Raw genomic sequence first — 16,276 nt, 5'->3', positions numbered from 1 at the left:
CCAGCCATGTAATAAAGGACATCAACACTGTAGGGAGAATGTGTTGGTTTGAGTACTCACCAGAGAACAGCCAGATACCGAGAAGGAGCATTTTCCTCATTGCGATCTTTCTTAAATTCTCTCTCACCTTTTATTTTCCTTAAAGTCTACTGGTTTCTTTACCTTTCAGCGACTCCCAGGCCATGTCACTGAGTCTAAATTCAGTCTAATGCTTTCATCCTTTTCGAGAAACACAGGAAATCTTGAGGTTAATCATAACAGTTAGAGCTGTAGGTGTGACGCTTGTCCTCTAAAACCTCTTCCTTTGCTCACATCACTTTCTCAGTTTCTATCTCATTGTGTCATGTCATGTCTCAGTGTGAGTGTGAGTGTGTGTGTGTGTGTGTGTGTGTGTGTGTGTGTGTGTGTGTGTGTGTGCGTGTGCGTGTGCGTGTGCGTGTGCGTGTGCGTGTGTGTGTGTGTGAACATGTTTCACTTCTTCACTAACTCTTGTCAACAACATTCACAGAAAATACACAGAGAAGAAAATCTATGTATAGATTTTATATGATGTTATTTTTATGAGGTTAAAAAAATCTAAAATCTACTGAACATGATGGATCATTTTCATACATTATTTTTAGAGGAATTATCTACATATTTTGTATTATATTATCTGTCCTGCGGGAATGTTAAGAAATAAATTAATTCAGAATTATTAAAATAATGAATTCACAACAACCTGTGGATTTAGTTGTACAGAAATGTGTTTGCTGTTTAGCATCATACAAACTCTTACAGCAGAGAAAGATACTGCACTTAACAGTGAGGATGATCAGTTCAGACCTTGTAATAGGCGGCTGATTCATCTGTTGCTCCGTGTTTAATAGAGGAGTATGTAAGAGCTGCGGTGTGAGGTGTGACAGTGCTGCCGTCTGTGTGCGGGTTGAAGCTAACAGTGGAGTAGAAGAGGTCGTCTGGTTGGGTCTGAGACTCTGATGAAACGGTGACGTTGGAGTAAATGTTCTCTGTGTGATCTCCGCTGGTGTCTCGGTGCTGAACGGTCGGTGAGCTAGAGATGCCGTCTGTTTCTTGATCCTCATTGGCTGTTGAAGGGGAGGTAGTGATGTGCTGTCCATCTTGTTTCTGACAGGAATGTGTTGCATAGACCGTGTCATGGTCCTTTCCTGTATGGAGAGTGATAATACATTGACAAAGTTTTAGATCCCTGAGAAATTAAAGCAAATTTAATTCAACTTTTAGTTGACTAGAAGCCTGGGCTTTTTAGTCTGATCTTAGTCAAAGACCACATAACTATTGTAGTATAGTTTTAGTCAATGAAAACTTTTGTTTTAATCTTCTTTTTTTTCATCAGATTATATTGAACATTTCAGTCAATCAGTCTAGCCAAAATATCTCCACGTCACGTTTCTTTCTCCCAAGCCTTGTTGTTGTCATTGTTAACTTTAACTTAAGTAAGTAAGTTCCTCCAAGTCCTCCTGACTGTGCTCATTGTGTAGTCGTGACATGGCGCGCGCAGCACAGGAAACAGAACTGGTGCACTGAAGAAAAGAAAACAGTCCATAATATTTCTTCTTCTCTGTTTTCCTCTGTCCTATGTTATAGTACTCAGACCTGGGTGTTGCTCATTGTTGTTTGAGATGGTTGTTCGGCTGAATCTATTTTCTACCATGGGTGTTTCACACTGCCATCACATTCTGAAAATATTTTGATATGAGTCTGTTAGTTTTATACCAGAAGCTGCGTGGATGTCTCTGTTTCGATGTCTGAAGAATATTAGAAGGACAATCGCCAGAGCCAGCAGAACCACCCCGAGACCCGCTCCAATGTACACCAGCTTCTCTGAAAAAGAGACAATATCACGTCTCAGTGATGATGTATCACTCAGGACTTTGTCGCTCACACACATACTTATACGCCTAACCAGACGGTTGCTTACTAGAGAATGAAGCCTTTGAATTTGATTGTAGGGAGTCCTTTGTGTTTCCTGAAATACATGAGAAAGAACTATGTTAATTTAGTTCCTTGTCTCTCAGTCACATTTTATCTGGTGTCTCATTTCTTTCGGTCTTTTGCGAAAAAAGAGAAGATCAGTTTTAGACAGACTGTTGCGAAATATTGGAAATATTCTAGTGAAAAGGAGCAAGTGATGAATAACAATGCCATAAATGCTATTCATATACAGTGCTGAATCAACTCACCCTGTATGACTGTGAGGACTACTTTATTGTATGTGTCCACACCAGTTCTCTCTACTCCACACCAGTAAGTTCCTGAGTCATCCTCTGTCAGACTAGAGATGGTCACGCTGAATGTGTTTCCTCCATCTTTAATACTGTACTTCAAATTTGAATCTTTCCCATTTGTTTTGCTGCTTATTAGGACGTCTTCATATGCACACGCTCCCTTGCAGAAATATTTCACGTTGGAAAATGCGTTGACGTGAGAGCATTTTATTGTGACCTTCTTTCCCAACACTCCTGTTACTGACACAGCTTCGGTCTCCCATAAACCTGCACAAAACACACACAGACAGCAACAAAGGTTAGATCTTCATTTGGTTTGCAACTAGCTGTTGACCTCACTAGTTACACTGTATATTACCAACTAGATAGACCCAAAGCAGTGGTTCCCAAACTTTTACGGCTTCTGACCCTTTTGCCTTCTTGCCTCTGACACAGGTTGCATATGTCAAAACAACACAGTCTCACGGCAGTTTGTGAAATAGTCACAAAATGTAATCAATTAGATTTGTGTATATAGACACGAATGTCCCTTTTTTTGTAATACTCAGCACAACTTTACACAACGTATTTTTTGTGATTACAACGTATTGTTTGTGCTTTTTCATACGAATGTCCAGCAACACCCGACGCACCTGTCAATTTCAGCTCCAGTCTTTTCAAAATAAAACTACTTAGTTAGGTTTAAGAATAGATTGACTTGGTTAGGCTTAGACAACAAAAATACTTAGTTAGGTTTCGTAAAAGATTGCGTTTTGGGTTTAAATAAAACCGGAAGTGCTGTAACTTAAGTATGGAAGTTACGTGACAAAAACTACTTACATAGCTTTAGGATAAGATCACAGTTTAGGTTAAAATAACTCCGGAAGTGCCGTAACTTTGCCGTAACTTAAGTACGGAAGTTACGTGACAAAAACGGATTAGTTAGGTTTAGGAAAAAAATTAAATAACTCCCGAAGTGCCGCAAGAAGTTACGTAACATACAAATCAATTTTGACTTCTGGTTTCACACAGGACGTGAACACCCGTCTCCTGGGCGAAAGTCTGGTGTTTTTTGACCCATCCATCCATCCACCCAAACCTCCCCCACAGCATTCGCCGCTCTTCATACTTCCTGGTTCACAATTACACAGATTACATACATATTGATTTTGTGCTGACCATCACGAAAAACTTTTTTTTAATTTTGTGTCTATGCACACGAATCAATACATTACATTTTGTAACTATTTGACGAACTGATGTGTGACTTGGTTGGTTAATTAGTTGCAGGCAGTTTATTCTGTTTTGATTGTTTCATTTGAATATTTTTTAGAGGCATGAAGAGGTAAAACACAAGGAAAAAAGCAGATATTAGAGTAGTCTTCATTTTGTGTAGTACAGTTTACATATTTTTTTAACCCTTTTAATTTCACAAGTCCCTTGGGGTTTAGAAAAGGCTCAAAATGTGCACCTTCCAAATTTTGCTACAGCTCTCAACAAAACCGACAAATCTCAAAAAAGTCCTCCCAGCTCACTTTAAGTGTTTCAACAAAGTTTACGCTGGTATAGGCTCAAAAACAACAGCAAGGAATTACTGGGAGCTGCTGGGCCCTCCAACAAAATCAGGAAGTCGAATTAAAAACAAAACAAAAATATCCACCTGAGAAAGCTCATAACCACAAAGACACTAAACATTCAGATAGAGGAAGAGGAAGAGAGACAAAAGATTTAACCTCTGTAAACTTGCCTCCCAGAAGAAACAGCAAAATGAAGAAAATCATCTTCACGCTGCTCATACGATTCGTACGTCTTTGTCCCTTTCCGTTGCCTTCTCTTATCTCACCCAGATGTCACGTCTTCGTAATTTTCTCCAAGTGAATGACAACTGTGCATTTGTCGTAGGTTCCTCTTTGTTGTTGCACTTCCTATGTTTAGCCAGCTTCCTCTGTCTGAATCTCCCTACCGAACCTCTTAAACCATGTGAGAAGCACCAAAACATCCCTCCCATTTCTTGCTTGTCTCATAGTGAATGTTTAAGATCAATTAGGCAAGTACGTAATTAACACAAGGACACCTTCAGATATTACCACTTGGTTTATTTTGGTGAAATATAACAGAGTGAAGCATTCAGTTTGGTTTTCTTTGTGGATTGTGGTATCTCTTTTCATTCTTTTCTTTTGTTTGTACCGTGCAAAACAATTTCCTCTAGAAATAACAAAACATAGCAATAATTAACACTATAACTACTTGACTTACTAAAGATCATAGCTGTTGAATTGGCCAACATCCCTTCAACTCTTCCTTCCATCCATACACATTAAAGAATCATTTTGGCTTATTACAACCTGTTACTGTTGCTGTTTCGGCCATCATTCATATCAATAATAATAACACATTTCTCACCAAAATAATTGGTGAGATCAGGGAACATGGCAAGAAAAGAAAAGGTTAACAATGAAGTTAAGGACTTTCCATCGGTTGCTAATTAACCTGGAATTATCCTTCAATACTATCAACAGTTAATCTGCTCTTTGACTGCCAGATGTCCATCTTTAGGATCGCTGTTTCCATGCAGGTTGTGATAGACGTGCTCCTCTAAGCAACTGAGATCCAGATGTTGGTACTGGCAGTTGTGCTTCGGTACATCCACATCAACATATTCATTGAGGTCGAGAGTCACAGTGGACTCCCGATGCTTTGATGTGTAGTGGAAGCAGAGGTCAGGTGGTGGCGGTGGTAGAGCTGAAAGATCAGTGCAGTCTGGAGCCGAAAAGCTGCGGCGGAGTTCAGGTTCAGTTCTTACACCAGGCATCATTGTCTCGTAGTCAGACGATGTCTGTGGGATGAACAGAAACCTGCTGACAGTGAACTGCTTCTCGCAGAGAGACATCACATTATTCTCTAAATGCTAATTTGTTAGTATTTACTGGACAATGTGGCAGTTTCAGTCGGCAAACAAGACAAGTCTACAGCCATGCTAGCAACTCTGTGAGGCTGTACTTGGGCACATTGTTGCTTTGAGCTAAATGCTAATATTGACACGCTAACATGCTCACAATGACAATGCCAATATGCTGTTGTTCAGCAAGTATAATGTACATCTGAGTCTGATGGGAATGTCTTTAGTGTTGCAGGTATTTAGGCATTAACCAAACCAGGACAAATTGACATTTTGACCTGATGATGGCGCTAGCTGAAAAGTCAGAGGATCACCACACTTATTACAATTCATCCTGATGGGAACATGAACGTCTGTACCAAAATGCACGCCAATCCATCCTCTAGTTGCTAAGATATTTCAGTCCGACAGTGGTGGACCGACTGACATTACCATCCCTATAGCCATGCTGCTGCTAGTGTGACTAAAAGTTTGTACAAACCTCTCTATTCTGGTGTGGGCCGGGTCTTCGGCATTTAACAGCCAGCAGAAGACAAAGTGTAAATAGACATATAAAGAGTATTGCTGCCATACACATCGCTGCAGTCACGAACAGCGACAGGTGGATCTCTGCAGGAGAGAAAACAACAACTGAAGTTACCTGGCAGAGGATTCACACACACACACACACACACACACACACACTCACATAAAGTTATGAATACTATGAAAACAGACGGACACACACACACTTACTGTCCAATGAGAGGTCCTTCGTAACATTGGGTGATTCAGTTACTGGAAAGCACAAATACATAAAAGCACAAAGTATTTATATACAAAGACACAGAGCTGCCTGATGTATTCTGTAGTTACACAGATCTTACTTACTGTGATGTGAGAGATTTTCTGGCGGGCTTGCTTTTGTTGAAGGGCAGAAAAGGAAATAATTAGTTTACAAATACATATACTGTATATTAGGGCTGTCAAAGTTAACATTAAATTTTAACGCCACTAATTACTTTAACACATTAATGCAACTTGCAATTTTAGCGAATTTTGCGAAGATACTGGCACCATATGAAACTAGAAAAACCTAAGGAATCCAATAGTACCAACCATGTCATACTAGTTTGTTGTGAAGGAGGTTAAATAACGCTCCAAACTTACGCTAAATTTTGGCGAGGAAAAGCTGTCTTTTTCAAAGGGGTCCCTTGACCTCTGACCTCAAGATATGTGAATGAAAATGGGTTCTCTGGGTACCCACGAGTCTCCCCTTTACAGACATGTCCACTTTATGATAATCACATGCAGTTTGGGGCAAGTCATAGTCAAGTCAGCATACTGACACACTGACAGCTGTTGTTGCCTGTTCTGTTCTGGTCTCTGGACAATATTTGTCATTGTTTTGTGTTGTTAATTGATTTCCAATAATAAATATATACATACATTTGCATAAAGCAGCATATTTCCCCACTCCCATGTTGATAAGAGTATTAAATACTTGACAAATCTCCCTTTAAGGTACATTTTGAACAGATAAAAAAATGTGTGATTATTTTTGTTTAATCGCGATTATTAGATATTTTAATCGATTGACAGCCCTAATAACTAGCATTTTCATACAAAGAGAAAGTTCAGAAAAGAGGAACATGTATGGGAAAGGTACCACTACTTAGTTCTCTTTTATAGTATGAGCGACCTGATATTTTTAGATTGAAATCTCCAGGTGAAAAAAAAACTATAGCACATTTGTCTTATACTAGCTATACAGTAGCTGTAAGGCACTATCAAGAAACCAGATGTTATTATATGCATGGATGAAATATATAATATATAATCCCAGTCAACATAGTGATCCTGTGCTGTGACATGACATAGGCTACTGTACCTCGGGAAACATTCAGTCGTATGAAACTGTTATGATCAGGGTGCGAGGTAATGTCCACCCCACACCGGTACATCCCGCTGTCCTCGGAGGTGAGTTTGTCCACGCTGACGATGAAGAAGGCTCCGGTGGTGTTGTCGTACAGAGAGAAACGTCCATTTTCCTCCCACTGGTCGTGTTTTTCTGTCCGTATCAGGGGGCTGAAGGACATATTGCCATCTTTGTCATAGCAGAAGTACTTAGCATTACTCTGCCGGCCATTTTCATATTTACATCTGAAGTCAAATGTCTGGCCTTCCACACCGGTAATAACAGCTGGGCTTTGTACACAGAGCAGAGCTGTCAGTCAGAAAAAAATTGAGTTATTTGCGTGATCATGTAATCATTTGTTTTAACAGTTTAACTCAAGTGAAGTCTATAACATCAGCTTTAATGCATAGCATGCAGCCCACCTTGGATTTGTAGTATGGTAATGATGGCAGTAGTAGTTGTTCTCCATGAGATCCAGGTCGCTCCCATCACTCCCAGTTTACCTTCACTCCACACACTCAGATTCTTCGGCAGTTGCACAATGAGGCAGCAACCTGGACTAAAGACGGTGTCCGTGTGCTCAATGTAGTGCTTTCATGTCCATGTGTTTAAACCTCTTCCTCTTTCATGAACAAACCAGTCCACACATAACCTTCCACCTATGAAAGTGAAATGATGGCTGCTGGGATGACTCAAAAAGTGACCTTTATGTCGCTTCACAGTTTTTTCTTTAGCTAAGAAGGATAGCGGTGGCCCACATTTCCCATCATGCCTGCCTAGTGCCGGACTGAGTAGTTTGTTAGGTTTGCTGTTTTTATGTTCCAAAATGCAAATGTTGTCCCCTGTGTTGAATAATACAGGGTTGATGTAACAGACAACAGACATAATAAAAGCTGTCTCTATCTAAGCAGCGCTAGACCTGGTATTATCGTATGTGTGTTTTTATCATAATATCAATATTTTATTTTATTAAAATCATTGTTTTCACCAATACCGGTATATTGCGACACCCCTGCTTGCTAGTTTCTCAAGATTACCGACCCTAGCTTTAATTAGAACATGTCTAAGAATGAAACGTAAAAGTATGTTCAAGGCTGAAAACATATAATGTATGAATCCATTCTCAAATGTCCCACTTTCTCCCTACTTTCCTATCAGAAAATTCAATAAGCAAGTCTGTCTTTTGTTACATTATCCAAGCAAGTAAGCCTGGAACATCCTTTATTTCCACTTCTGAATTATTCATCCACTTGATGTTGACCCATAGTAAACACAAGATGATATGTTATACAGTTTTACAGTAATGTGCTGGAAATTATAATTTGGTGGGTGGATCAATGTTCAGTGCTGGTCTGCCACAGTGTCTTTATGACCACAAAGAGTCGCCAAAAGTCAGAACCTTTAACATACTACATATAGAGGCATCAGCCCAGAAGTGCAGATATGTATTTTAGGGTAAAGACAAATCCTATTACTGCTGCTGACTTATTAAAGGTTAAAGCTCCCTCTCCATCACACGTTCTCACTAACTGCAAACTCACAGTCAAATATGTATTTGCATCCTCACATAATCAGCCACAAATAGTCACATATGTTTTTGTCACTGGAGGACACTACATTGACTCGCTCCACTGGAGACATACTCTAACCCCAGACGTAACCTTACCTCAACGCTTAGCTAACCTTAACCAAAATAGTGTTAGGGTTAGGTTCCTGGTTCACACTTGGTTGACATTGTGGGGACCAGCTTTTTGTCCTCAGTTAGGAGAACGTTACTGCTAACTTCCTTCTCACCATCACACACGACGCCGGGTTTGCAATACACTGCTAAGCAGACACACAGCTGACAAACTCATAGCTAAACTAGGAGACTTACTGGGAAAGTGGCTGCATGTCCATGACAGTGCACATACCCTGCAGCTGGCGGTAAATTATGGGTTCAACTTGTTTTTGCAACAGGTTATTGTTGCAACTGTATGACTTTTAGGCACTTCAACCCCTGCATGCAAGGCACTAATCTTATCAGTTAACGGTTAATGAATGGTTAATGAATGGTTGGCTATCGGTGAGAAAAAAATTCAAAAGCAGCATCAACTTTGCCCTACAAAATCAAAATGTATGCCATATGCATTGTGTCAAAAATAAATGAGACCAGAATCAGATTCTTGACTTTTGTTTCATCATCAAAAATACACTTTATTACTCTTTAATACTTATAAGAAATAGAAAACAGAGGTAAAAATCAAACTGCAGTGGCCACACTCTGGCTAATTAAAGGAACAGAGTGTAACATTTAAGGGGATATATTGGCAGAAATGGAATATAATATTAATAAGTATGTTTTCTTTAGTGTTGAAAATACAAAATGTTGTTACCTTAGAATGAGCTGTTTATATCTACATATTTATATCTACATCCTCTTCACGAAGCTGGCTGCCATGTTTCTACCGTAGCCCAGAACGGACAAACCAACCACTGGCTCTAGATAGGGCCATTTACGTGTTCACGTTTTTGCGTCGGCTACCGTAGTTCTCCTAAACGTTTGGCACACGGGAGATTCCACACCAGATGTTACACACTGCACCTTTAAGGCTAGCTGGTGAGATAGCCTTAGCTAAAGCTAATTTACCCAGTTCCCTTTAATTGAAAAATGTTTCAATGCTCCAACATCTTAGTAATTGAGTTTGTGATACTTCATAAATAAGGCAGTATAGTTAAATCTAATTGGAAGAAAAAGATAAACTTGTCCAGCTAAAAGGTTACTAGTAGCTTACCAGAGTAGCAGTAACTGCCTCCTCTGAAGCCTCTGACTCGTCACATGAAAAACCTGAAAATCACATATCTATGTACTTTATTATATATATAGTTCTATTATGCATATGTATTATTATTATAGTAGCTTGTTAGCTCAAATGGACAACAAAGCTGATGAAACAAGGAGATATTTTGCTTGTAGATACTGCAATTCCTTGCACCCTTTAGATTGTTCAGTATCTGAATGTCTTTTTTATCTTAAGTCTGTGATTAATAATCAGCCTAAAAATGCATAAAGTTAAGGTTTTACAATTTATATATGTTAGACAGTTTGGCTAAGAGCCTTCAAACCACTTTTTTTCTCAACATCACAGTGTCTGTAATGATTACTCTCTGTAAGGCAGTGAAATGTGTAATAACAGTGCAACAAGTACCATCCATTTGAAGCTTGTAATGATAAATTATAGTTGACACTGTGTCGTGCATACAGGTAGACAAAAGGCAATGCAAAAACACTTTGATGTAACAGTTAAAATCTTAAAAGACTCTCTCAACAATAGCAGTTTCAGCAAAAAATTACATTTTAAAAACTGTATACATTCTAATGACTGTAGTATCAGATTTCATTATATTAATCTATCTGAGAATTGACTGTCAACACCTTCATCCATCCTTCCTTTTTCACTTTACTCTATCATGCATCAAGTAAAGCAAAATAAATATTTAAAAGTACGTAAAGTAACTCAGTGAAGCTTTGAAAACGTTCCTTTGTTTCCTTTTTACAGTTATAAGTAATATTGCCAGTCTGTAGCACACATACATAATGACTCTAAATCAATGCAAAGACAGGACCCGTCTACACCCCTCAGCATATCTTTGAAAAGGATACAACATTTTGATAAATTCAAAGATAAATGTTGGTTATAATTGGATAAGCAGGGTAGGAGGTACAGGTCAGTTGTCCATCAATGTTCATAAAAATCCTACCAATCATACTTTTGAGAGTAACTCACACTGTCCCTGATAAATCCAAACCAAACCAAAGTGATCTGGGCCTCACTTCTGTGGAATCAATGCAAGATCGGGGGTGACAGGCGGATGCATTATTGCTTGCACAGCTCTCTGTAGGTTTGCTTGTCGCATTTGTTGTTGCTGTAGGTTTATTTGTGTGTTTTCTAAGACAGCCTTTGCCAGCACTGACAGATGGCAAAGGTTTGATGTAGATCCCAGAGCTGTTGTCATGCTCGTCTCGGACGTTTGCAGCGGGGTATCTTGAATGTGCAGTGCCTTTGGAGCAGCAGATGTTTTCATAGATATGAAGGTGTTCGCTGCTTTCAGCTGCTGTGGACGCAGCTGTTGGTGGATCCTGCTTTGGGTGGTGGGAGAACCTCTCAGATATTGTTTTTATCGGCTGCACCTCCTCGCCAATGTCATCGTACTCACATTCGGCCTGTTGAAAAGTGGCAATGGAAAAACAGCCAGCATATATTAGTTCTTGTATGTTTTACATCTCAATAAAAATAGATATAGACTCAAATATCACAAACATTATGATAATAATGATGAAAAAAGATTTTTTTCTGGGAAGAACTATGCAATGTGGTACCAAATATAGGATCATTTTGAATTTCTCTATTCAAACCCCCGGAAATACCCATTCGTTATTCATTGTTGGAACACTTAGTGTTAGTATCAAATTATATTGTTCTTTCAGGAAGCTTCCAGAATTGTTAAAAAACAAAAACCTGTACCGACCACAGCTGTGTTTGTTTGTTTGTTTTGTTTGTTCGTGACAAAGCAATAATTACAGTCCAATTTTCTCCATGTTCATACCACATACCCATGACAGCTAAGTGAACAGGCAGAACTTTGACAAATTTTCTCTCAATAGGTCATTTCCACAGAAGACATTTTGACATGCTACAGTAGAAAAAGCACAGGTTTAAGTAATAAAATGAATGATGGCTGAATTGCATTTAGCTGCTTCATGCTAGCTCACTGTCACACTGTCATGTCTTACATGTAAAGAGTATAGAAGCAAAGAGACAAATCTCTGGAGTTTTTTTGACAACAGCCGCCACATGGTGCTGCGGTAGCGCTGCCGCTATTTTGGAAAAAACGGCAAAGAATTTGTGGCCATGGATGTATAAAGAGATGTCTGTAAATCAGAGGATATTTTTATTTTTTAGGTAAATCAACTTCCCAGTACGAAAACTTAAATAGCCCTCATTTAAATCATTAGGTCCTAAAAGTTGGCAAATTCACTAATAGCTGAATCCAGAGTTTCTTCGGCATAATGAACGCACATCAGATCCACAGGACTGCACCGCCCTGCATGATTATATGACATATCCCGTTCTGCCTGCTTCCTGCTAGCTGTATGCGGCAGTAATAATGGATATATTGGCTGTAATTCATCACTTTTATTATCTTATAATACACCAATGGGCTGTATGCTGTAAGCCTGTACCCAGGGCTGGCTTAAGGCATAGGCCATATAGGCGGTCTCCTAGGGCGCCACCTTCTGGGGGGCGCTGGCACTGGTCGCTCTCTAAAAAAGATAATAATAATACATTTCGGTGGGCACCCTTCCTCAATTTTTGCATTGAGGTAACAACTGAACAAATAAATAAAGAAAGAAAGAAATACACTTTCACCCCTGTAACTCTCTTTCTCACACTTTTTCATGTGCCCAGCTCCAAGGGGGACGGCTCCCTGACTGTACCGTGGGGGATGTATTAACGTCTCTGTTCCCAAACAACCGGCTATCAGCCAGTAGCTAGTAGTGCTAGTAGCATGACATAAACAGAATTTAATGTAGTTGTAGGCTATTTACTAACACGCAGGGCAAAAGCACAGGACACAACCTCTTCTACAGCCATGGTCTGTATTGGACTTCCATTCTGGCGCTGATGATGCAATGGAACGAACAATTGGCTTTCACTTTTTATCAATATACGTTGTTTCACAGGGACGCCTGAATAGAACAGAGTCATAGTTAATGTTATTTGTAACACCACCTGCGCTATTCCTACTATGACAAGTCAAAATGTCTGATGTTAAAAATGCCTCTTTGTAAGCTCCTTCTACTCACAGACTCACAGCCATAATGCACTGACGGCAGATGTTATTGTAGATGGTACAGATGGTGACAGTTTATAAAGACTTTTTCTTATAGAGGACGGTCATACACCCACACATACTGTACACCATCTGCCACCATTTTACATCAATGAAAGGAAGAGTTTGATGTTTTGTGAAATATGTTTTTTAGCTTTTTTGATTAGAGAAGATAGATACCGCTCTCATGTCTGAAGAGTAAATATGAAGTTACATCCAAGAGACGTATAGCTTATAGCTTAGCACAAAGACTGAGAGCAGGGGGAAACAGCTAACGTGGATCCACCCACCAGCAACACTAAAGCTCACCAAAATGTTACAGAAAGACATGAGACTATCTTCTCGTCTCTCAGCAAGAATGCAAATAAGCGTATTTCCTAAAATACCTTCAATGCAACACTCCTGTATCGCTGACAGTACTGATTAGTACTGATTAGTTGTAGGTTTTAAAGCATCCTCATGCAAAAACTCCACAGATTCATAAAGAGAACTGGGACTGATGGACTTTTGGAAAACCCCTCTTCACACATTGACCTCTGAAACCAGGAAAGGAAACCTGATTGTCATCTGCTTCATTTAATTCTCTCTGAAGACAATTGTCATGTTTCTCTAGGAAGACAGTTGTGAAGTGTTGTGAAGAGACATCCTGACTTGTTGAGCTCCTGTTTGTGTCTCGTACCTCTCTTTCATCTGCACTGACAAGGGCGGTGCTGTTGAAGCAAACTTGTGGTTGAGGTTTTGAGTTTGCTAGGCGTTTCATGCCGATCATTGCCAGCATCAAGAAAGTGATCATCATGGCAACAGCCCCGACTGTAGCGTACAACACGGTGCCTGACCAAAAACAAGAGAGATGGCTCAACAGTTTTACATTTCCACAAGCGTCAGTCACCAGCTGATATTCATGCACCGACTGCACACACCAAATACAAACTCACCTGTGCTGCTGTTCTGTTCTTCTCCTTTAGTGCTGTTTGAGGCTGTAAGGTTGGAAGGAATATTACTTTCTGTACATTTTTCTATCTATGATTTATATTTGTAAGGATTCAAATTTGAGGATATTTTCCTCCTACCTGTTGAAAGGTTTGCAGGCCTACTGGTGTCCATTCCAGATGTCAATTGTGTTGAGGTAGAAATATTCTGATATGTCCATGTGGGAGAAAGTTCAGGCATGACAGTTGCAACAGCTGTATGGGGAACAGTAGTGGAAGAAGTATTCAGATCCTTTACTTAAGTAAAAGTGACATTACAACAATGTAAAAATACTCCATTACAAGTCAAATTTCTTGATTCAAATTCCTACTTAAGCAAAACAAGAGAAGTATTATCAGCTAAATGTACTTAAAGTATCAAAAGTACAGTACTCGTTCTGCAGTAAAAATGTCCCTTGTGAGTGCTATAATATTATATATGACAATATTAGGTTGTTAATATTGATGCATTAGTGTGTAAACAGCATTTTACTGTTGTAGCAGGTAGATGTGGAGCTAGTTTCAATTACTTTATATACAGTGAGGGTTAGGGCTGTCAATTGATTAAAGTATTTAATCATGATTAATCGCAAATGAATCACACATTTTTTACTGTTCAAAATGTACCTTAAAGGGAGATTTGTCAAGTATTTAACACTCTTATCAACATGGGAGTGGACAAATATGCTGCTTTATGCAAATGTATGTATATATTTATTATTGGAAATCAGTTAACAACACAAAACAATGAAAAAATATTGTCCAGAAACCCTCATAGGTACTGCATTTAGCATAAAACATATGCTCAAATCATAACATAGCAAACTGTAGCCCAACAGGCAACAACAGCTGTCAGTGTGTCAGTGGGCTGACTTGACTATGACTTGCCCAAAACTGCATGTGATCATCATAAAGTGGGCATGTCTGTAAAGGCGAGACTCGTGGGTACCCACAGAACCCATTTTCATTCACATATCTTGAGGTCAGAGGTCAAGGGACCCATGCCAGTTTTTCCTTGCTAAAATTCAGCACAAGTTTGCAGCGTTATTTAGCCTCCTTCACGACAAGCTAGTATGACATGGTGGGCACCAATGGATTCCTTAGGTTTTGTAGTTCCATAAGATAGCAGTATCACTCTCGCTTTAAAACTGAACCCGCTACAAAGTTAAAATCACAAGTTGCGTAAATGCGTTAAAGAAATTAGTGGCGTTAATATAATTTACGACAGCCCCAGTGAGGTTATATACAGTGAGGTAGTTTAGTCCTGTGGATCCCAACCTAGGGCTCACAAGATGAATCTGAGGTTCACAAGATGATTAATGGGGTTGGAAAAAAGGGGGAAATGTTCTAATACACAAATTTGTATTCATTTTTTGACTTTTATCTAATCTTTGTTTCACATCTTTGAGCCTCTAACAGTTATTTCAGTAAAATCATCAGAGAAGTTTAAAGGGGAAATCACTCTTTGATGGAACTCATGGATTTGTGAAACACGTTACAAAGGGCCCCAACCAAACAGGTGTCACAACAAGCCAAAAACATTGGGAACCACTGAATTATTATACAAATATATATTGTATTTAAAAAATGTTCCCAATATTTTGCATGCAAAACACTATTATGTTAAGTAGCAGCTGTCATGATAAATGACAAAGTAAAAGTATAATATTTCCCTCTCTCATGTAGGGGAGTAGATGTATAAAGTAGCATACTTAAGTAAAGTACAGGTAACCTCAAAATTGTACTGAAGCACAACACTTAAGTAGATGTACATTCCACCAGTGATGGGGAAATGTGTATTCATGAATGCAGACACAAAAATAAAAGTAATCAGTGTGCGATCATGCACGTACCTTCCTTGACAGTAACATGTACTGCAGTGAATGTGTCAAAACCAATCCTGTCCACTGCACACCAGTAAGTCCCCAAGTCTGACAGCTGGAGTTGACTGAAGGTCACAGTGAAGACTCCGTCCCCCGAATCCACCAGAGTTATCCTCCCTGACGCCGCTCTACTACCAGATTGCACAGTAACCAGTGTATCCTCAATGCCTCTACATGGATCCTTGCAGAGGTATTTATTGTTTTTCCCCGCAAGTTTGTGTGAACACTGGAACGAGACTTCTCCCCCCTCGAATCCCTCTACATAGATGTCTGCTCCTGCGATCCCAGCAGCTGCCAAAATGAAGTTATGAAGAGTTTAAAGAGTTAAAGCATCTTTGAGTTGTTTATATAGATAAATGGATGGTTTTAATTAATATACGTACCATATAGAAGACAGTAGAAGAAAGAAATGGTCTTCATTCTGATTGTTATCGTGACAGCTCTCTCTGTAGTTTTTTCTTGTTCTGGGTATTATTCCCTCCAGGCTCTGAACATTGATTTAAAATATCTCTATTTAAAAACCTAAACAG

At 39.2% G+C, this 16,276-nt stretch overlaps 3 protein-coding genes across 3 annotated transcripts; all 3 read right to left on the bottom strand.

Moving 5' to 3' along the window:
• Positions 1-349: 349 nt before the first annotated feature.
• Positions 350-2,688, bottom strand: LOC141765421 (uncharacterized). The gene is made up of 5 exons (XM_074631471.1): positions 2,645-2,688; positions 2,202-2,551; positions 1,940-1,987; positions 1,735-1,842; positions 350-1,166 (listed from the first exon to the last, which is right to left on the bottom strand). The coding sequence occupies exons 1-5, from the start codon at positions 2,686-2,688 to the stop codon at positions 820-822; spliced, it is 897 nt and encodes a 298-aa protein (XP_074487572.1). The 3' UTR covers positions 350-819.
• Positions 2,689-4,186: 1,498 nt separating this feature from the next.
• On the bottom strand, positions 4,187-7,655 carry LOC141764153 (uncharacterized). The gene is made up of 6 exons (XM_074629132.1): positions 7,444-7,655; positions 6,995-7,330; positions 5,995-6,024; positions 5,860-5,901; positions 5,606-5,733; positions 4,187-5,061 (listed from the first exon to the last, which is right to left on the bottom strand). The coding sequence occupies exons 1-6, from the start codon at positions 7,508-7,510 to the stop codon at positions 4,738-4,740; spliced, it is 927 nt and encodes a 308-aa protein (XP_074485233.1). The 5' UTR covers positions 7,511-7,655; the 3' UTR covers positions 4,187-4,737.
• A 2,237-nt stretch (positions 7,656-9,892) lies between these two features.
• LOC141764155 (uncharacterized) lies at positions 9,893-16,032 on the bottom strand. The gene is made up of 5 exons (XM_074629133.1): positions 15,717-16,032; positions 13,966-14,079; positions 13,831-13,872; positions 13,575-13,726; positions 9,893-11,225 (listed from the first exon to the last, which is right to left on the bottom strand). The coding sequence occupies exons 2-5, from the start codon at positions 14,063-14,065 to the stop codon at positions 10,785-10,787; spliced, it is 735 nt and encodes a 244-aa protein (XP_074485234.1). The 5' UTR covers positions 14,066-14,079; positions 15,717-16,032; the 3' UTR covers positions 9,893-10,784.
• Between the last annotated feature and the right edge of the window lie 244 nt (positions 16,033-16,276).

This window comes from Sebastes fasciatus, chromosome 3 (assembly GCF_043250625.1).
Source record: "Sebastes fasciatus isolate fSebFas1 chromosome 3, fSebFas1.pri, whole genome shotgun sequence".
Lineage (NCBI taxonomy): Eukaryota > Metazoa > Chordata > Actinopteri > Perciformes > Sebastidae > Sebastes > Sebastes fasciatus.
Note: the sequence above shows the minus strand (reverse complement) of the source record. Positions and strands in the feature narration are given on the sequence as shown.

What these genes read in the sequence shown, in the direction of transcription:
- LOC141764155 (XM_074629133.1), bottom strand. Translation starts at nt 14,065, where the DNA reads ATGCCTGAACTTTCTCCCACATGGACATATCAGAATATTTCTACCTCA. An exon ending in AGAACAGAACAGCAGCACAG is followed by an intron (nt 13,727 to 13,830) that starts GTGAGTTTGTAT and finishes GTTTTTGGTCAG; the next exon opens with GCACCGTGTTGTACGCTACA. An exon ending in TCAGTGCAGATGAAAGAGAG is followed by an intron (nt 11,226 to 13,574) that starts GTACGAGACACA and finishes ACTTTTCAACAG; the next exon opens with GCCGAATGTGAGTACGATGA.
- LOC141765421 (XM_074631471.1), bottom strand. Translation starts at nt 2,688, where the DNA reads ATGCAACCTGTGTCAGAGGCAAGAAGGCAAAAGGGTCAGAAGCC. An exon ending in AGTCCTCACAGTCATACAGG is followed by an intron (nt 1,988 to 2,201) that starts GTGAGTTGATTC and finishes CATGTATTTCAG; the next exon opens with GAAACACAAAGGACTCCCTA. An exon ending in AGACATCCACGCAGCTTCTG is followed by an intron (nt 1,167 to 1,734) that starts GTATAAAACTAA and finishes CTCTCCATACAG; the next exon opens with GAAAGGACCATGACACGGTC.
- LOC141764153 (XM_074629132.1), bottom strand. Translation starts at nt 7,510, where the DNA reads ATGGGAGCGACCTGGATCTCATGGAGAACAACTACTACTGCCATCATT. An exon ending in TACCATACTACAAATCCAAG is followed by an intron (nt 7,331 to 7,443) that starts GTGGGCTGCATG and finishes TCTGACTGACAG; the next exon opens with CTCTGCTCTGTGTACAAAGC. An exon ending in GCCCACACCAGAATAGAGAG is followed by an intron (nt 5,062 to 5,605) that starts GTTTGTACAAAC and finishes TTCATCCCACAG; the next exon opens with ACATCGTCTGACTACGAGAC.